This window comes from Eimeria acervulina, genomic scaffold, assembly GCF_000499425.1.
Source record: "Eimeria acervulina Houghton genomic scaffold, Eah_scaff1759, whole genome shotgun sequence".
Classification (NCBI taxonomy): domain Eukaryota; phylum Apicomplexa; class Conoidasida; order Eucoccidiorida; family Eimeriidae; genus Eimeria; species Eimeria acervulina.
Window position 1 is genome coordinate 1 of NW_013548954.1, and position 5,064 is coordinate 5,064.

General features: G+C 51.8%; 2 protein-coding genes across 2 annotated transcripts; one reads left to right on the plus strand and one right to left on the minus strand.

Moving 5' to 3' along the window:
• Window positions 1–155: 155 nt before the first annotated feature.
• Window positions 156–2,075, plus strand: EAH_00062930 (ribosome biogenesis regulatory protein, putative; the record flags this gene model as incomplete). Its single annotated transcript, XM_013393201.1, has 3 exons — window positions 156–300; window positions 704–1,145; window positions 1,804–2,075. Coding segments are annotated over 3 exons (859 nt in total), but the record flags the coding sequence as incomplete, so codon positions are not given.
• A 286-nt stretch (window positions 2,076–2,361) lies between these two features.
• Window positions 2,362–4,506, minus strand: EAH_00062940 (hypothetical protein, conserved; the record flags this gene model as incomplete). Its single annotated transcript, XM_013393202.1, has 2 exons — window positions 2,362–4,085; window positions 4,186–4,506. Coding segments are annotated over 2 exons (2,045 nt in total), but the record flags the coding sequence as incomplete, so codon positions are not given.
• Window positions 4,507–5,064: the final 558 nt, after the last annotated feature.

Genomic DNA, 5,064 nt, shown 5'->3' on the forward strand with positions numbered 1-5,064 from the left:
GTTCTCAATGTATTATGCATTATTCTTTTTGTTTAGGGTTTAGGGTTTAGGGTTTGCTGTCTGCGGGTAGGGTGTATGGTTTAGGGTTTAGGGTTTAGGGTTTAGGGTTTAGGGTTTAGGGTTTAGGGTTTAGGGTTTGTGGTTTGTGTGTTTAGCCTTGAGGAGAAGACCCGTCAGGGTGCAGAGCGGTTTATTCATAAATTATTTTCTTTAGAAAGACATTCATCAACTGATGGGGTGTATGTGCAGCTCCCGCCAGCCCCAAAGATAGACACCTTAAGATTCCCCCGTACTCTAAAGGTAAACCCTAAACCCTAAACCCTAAACCCTAGTAGGTCTTTGTGTGTAGGCCTCTGCAGCAGCAGTAGTTGTGCGTCTGTTGTAGGGTTTAGGGTTTTAGGGTAGCCTTTACTTCCTTCGTTATTCACAGTCTAGGGTTTAGGGTTAATGAGAGTTTATTATTAGGGTTTTATTATTGTGTATTAGGGTTTTCTAAGGAGTTTATCAGGGTTTTTAAAGCGTATATTAATTAATTAATTAATTAATTAATTAATTAATTAATTAATTAAGATGTATTAAGATATATTAGGGTATATATTAAGGTATATGAGGGTTTATCAGAATCTCACATCATTATGGTTTATGGTTTAGGGTTTAGGGTTTAGGGTTTAGGGTTTAGGGTTTAGGGTGTATATGGATGCAGTTGCCTACCTCCCGCGCATTAACGCGTTGGGAGTCCTTTGCCCTAGCAAAAGGCATAAAGAAAAGAAAAAGAAGTGCTTTGATGTGGAGCGAAGATAAACAAGACTGGGTTCGCCGCTGGGGTTATAAAAGTATAAAGCATGTGCAGCAGCAATCTCAAGCAGTGCTAGAAGAGAAAGGGGCTGTGCTGCTCCGCAGCAGAAACATTAGCACGAAGCATGCTGCTGCTGCTGCTGCTGCTGGTGGGGGTGGGGGCCGTGGGGCTGCTGCTGCAGCGAAAAAGAGGCGGATTGCAGCGGCAGATCCTGCAGCAGCAGCAGCAGCTGCTGCTGCTGCTGCTGAGGGCCCAGGAGACTTATTTATGAAAGCAAAGCAGCAGCAGCAGCTGCAGAAAGCAAAACAAAAACTCAGGGAGGTTAGAAATGCAGCAGAAGCACAAGGAGGTAAAGCAGCAGCACGGGGTGTACTGACAGCTGCAGCAGCAAAAGGGCAGCGAGGTGCTGCTGCTGCTGCTGCTGCTGCTAGTCTCCCTCCAGGTGTACCTGTCCTCTCTAATAATAAACACCGCAGCAAAAGCAAGCATGAATTACAAGAAATACTCTACAGGTATAAGCCCTAAACCCTAAACCCTAAACCCTTTATATAACTGTTTAAACCCTAATCCCTCTGTTTGTTTGTAACAGCGTCTAAACCCTAAACCCTAAACCCTTTAAACTGCTGTACATATCTGTCTCTTTAAATTTGAGTGTATAGACAGCAGCAAACAGAGTAAACTGTCTCTGTCTCTCTATTACTCTGTCTCTTTTTTATTTATTATTTCGTCGCTCTTCTCTTTATTATATTTTATTTGTCTTAATTTTTATGTCTCCTTTTAGTATTCGTATTGTCTCCTCTTGTCTATTATTATTATTATTGTCTCTTCTTTATTATTATTATGTTACTGTCTCTTCTTCTTCATAATTCTTATTGTCTCAGCAGCAGCAGCAACAACACCGTATATTGCATGCAGCAGCAGCAGCAGCAGCTGCTGCTGCTGCTGCATCCTGTTCTTGCTGCTGCATTCTGCTGCTGCTACTGCTGCTGTCTCATCTGTCTCCTTAGGGCTCAAGTGGCAACAGCATCCGCAGGGCAGCACGATAAGTTCAGCAGCAAAGGGGGCCCCCAGGGGGGCCCCCCGCAGCAGCGGAAGAAGCAGAAGCCGCAGCAGCACAACAGTGCTGCAGCAGAAGCAGCAGCATATAAAGAGCAGCTACGCCTTCTTCTCTCCACAAGAGCTGCCAATAAAGAGCATGCAAATGAATAAACCTGCTGCTTTTGCTGCTCTTGCTGCTGCTGCAAAAGCAGCAGCAGCAGCAGCAGCAGCAGCAGCATAGGAACGTTGTTCATTTGTTTTTGTTTATTGTATTATTATGAAGACATATCTCAAGACGCATGCAACCCGCAAACAGCAAAAAGAAGCAGACTACTAGCGATGTTATTCTGGTGCTGCTGCTACCTTTGCTGCTGATACTTTTGCTGCTGCTGTTGCTACGTTTGCTGCTGCTGCTGTTGCTACGTTTGCTGCTGATGCTGCAGCGGCTAAGTTTGTTGCTGCTGCTGCTATCTCGTGATATAAAGCCCCAAAAGAAACTCTTCTTATCCTCTGCATGCAATTAACTTCTATATAACACAATCTAAGTTCCTGCGAATCCCCTCACCCCCGGGGGGCCCCCGATCCTTTGGGGGGCCCCCCTCCACCCCCTTCTTTGAGGGCCCCTTCTTCATCATATCCACAGGGGGGCCCCCTTCTGGGGCCCCCTGTGCAACGCTGAGGGCCCCCGTATGAGGGCCCTCAGCGTTCCTTTCAAAGGAATCCTCGGGGGAGGGGCCCTGAGGGGGGCCCTGCGGATGCCCCTGAGGGGGCCCCTCGGGGGGCCCCTGGGGATGGCACTGAGGGGGCCCATGGGGGGCCCCCTGGGGATAGCCCTTGAGGGGCCCCTGAAGGGGCCCCTGAGGAGACCCCTGGGTATGCCCCTGGGGGGTACCCTGGGGGGGGCCCTGAGAGGGCCCCTGAGGGGGCCCCTGGGGATGGCCTTGAAGTGATCCCTGGGGGGGCCCCTGAGGGGACCCCTGAGGATGCCCCTGCGGGGGCCCTTGAGGGGCCCCCTCCGGGGGCCCCTCGGGGGGCCCCTGAGGGGGCCCTGCTGTGGGGCCCCCTTCTGGGGATGCGGTTTCGTCTGTAGAAGTGGGTGCTGCTCGATTCCAGAAAGAGGCCTCTGTTTCTTTAATCTGCTGCTGCTGCTGTTGCTGCTGCTGCTGCTGGTGTATAGAGTTATCCCAGTATAGCCCTGCTCTTTGTTCTGCTATTTCGAGTGTCTCGGCAGCTGAAACTTCCGCTGCAGCAGCAGCAGCAGCAGCTGCTGCTGCTGCTGCTGCACGCCCATCCTCTCCAGGTGCAGGCAGCCCCAGCAGCAAATTGAGTGCGTCTTCTGTTCTATCTCTCAAGGGCTCACTTCTTGCTGCAGGAGAATGGCGAGGGGGCCCCTGTGGGGCCCCCAGAGGGGCCCCCAGGGGCCCCTTCAATACCTTGTCGTTTGTCATGATATCCAGAGCACTAAGCGACAACGACTGTCGTTTGCTGCTGCTGTTGCTGCTGCTGCTGCTTCTTCGGCTGCTCTTGCTGCTGCTGCGGAGCCAGTCTTTGCGTGCTTGTCTTGCTGCAACAGCAGCAGCAGCAGCAGCATAATCCGCGCACCTCACGGGAGAAGAGCTGTGGCTTCTTGGCCCTCCAGCAGCAGCAACAGCAGCAGCAGCAGCTGCTGCTGCTGCTGCTGAGCCTGGGGGCTCGCAAGAAGCAACGCGGCGTCCCCTTGAGGTGTCAGTACACCGCAGGCTACGGGGCAGCAGAAGTGTGGGAGCTGACTCTGCTGCTGCTGCTGTTGTTGCTGCTGCATCTGCTGCATCTGCTGCTTCTGCTGCTGCTGCTGCTGCTGCTGCTGCAGCTGTTGGTACTGCTGCAGTTGTTGCTGCGGTTGGTGCTGCTGCGGTTGCTTCCTTCGCATGCTGTGACGAGGCTGCCGCACTGAACGCCTCAGGGCCAGTGGGAGAAGCTGCTTCTGCTGCTGCTGCTGCTGCTGCTGCAGCTCCTGTTGCTGCTGCACCTCTTGCTGTTGCTGCTGCAGGTGCTGGTGCCGCTGCTGCTGCTGCTGCTGCTGCTGCTGCTGCTGCTCCTTCAGTGTCTTCCGCTGCTTCATCTGCACCGTCCGTGGATGGCGATGATGCTGCTGCCTCTTCTTGCTGCTGCTGCTGCTGCTGCTGCTGCTGCTGCTGTTGCTGGCTAGGGCACTGCTGCTCAGCAGCAAGCATTGGCTCGGCAGCAGCAACAACAGCAGCAGCTGCAGGAGCTGCAGCACACACAATAGCACAACGAACAAACTCGGGTGTATGCATACGAGGAGGATAATGCTGCTAGCTGCTTCTGTTGAGGGCCTTAAAGCGACGTACCTCCTTGAAATTGCTGCTGTGTCTCTTCGTTTTGCTGCTGCTGCTGCTGCTGCTGCAGCTCTTCATGTTCGTGAAGATCCTGCTGCTGCAGCTGCAAGTGATGTTTTTGCTGGTGCTGCCTGCTGCTGCTGCTGCTAGTACTTGTGCTGCTGTAGCAGGAGCTGTTGCTGCTGTTGCTGTTGTTGCTGCTGCTGCTGCTGCTGCAGGCTTGCAGGTCCTCCACATCGAACCCATCAGAGACGCACAGGTCTTCATCTTTATGAAAGCAGCAGCAGCGGAGTTGCTGCTGCACCTCTCTGTCTTTCTCTGTCAGCAGCATCCCTTTTGCAGCACAAACCAACTGCAGCAGCAGCAGCAACAGCAGCAACAGCAGCAGCAGCAGCAGCAGCAAGTAGTGAGCTCTCAACGGGCCACCCAGATATGTGCTGAACATATATTTGTATATCGAATGAAAAGACAAAAGGAGACAGCAAAGGAGACAGCAAAGGAGACAGCAAAGGAGACAAGAGAGAGACAAAAGGAAATACAAAAAGGAGACAGACAGAGACAGAAAAAGACAGAAAAGGAGACAGAAAGAGACAGCAAAAGAGACAGAAAGAGACAGAAAAAGAGACAGAAAAAGAGACAGAGAGAGAGTTATACAAAAGGAGACAGAAAAGGAGACAGAGAGCGAGAGAGAGAGAGACAGACACAAACAGAGAGAGAGAGAGAGACAGAGAGAGAGACAGAGAGAGAGACAGAGACAGAGACAGACAGAGAGACAGAAAACGAGACAGAGAGAGTTATACAAAAGGAGACAGAAAAGGAGACAGAGAGCGAGAGAGAGAGAGAGAGACACAAACAGAGAGAGAGAGAGAGACAGAGACAGAGACAGAGACA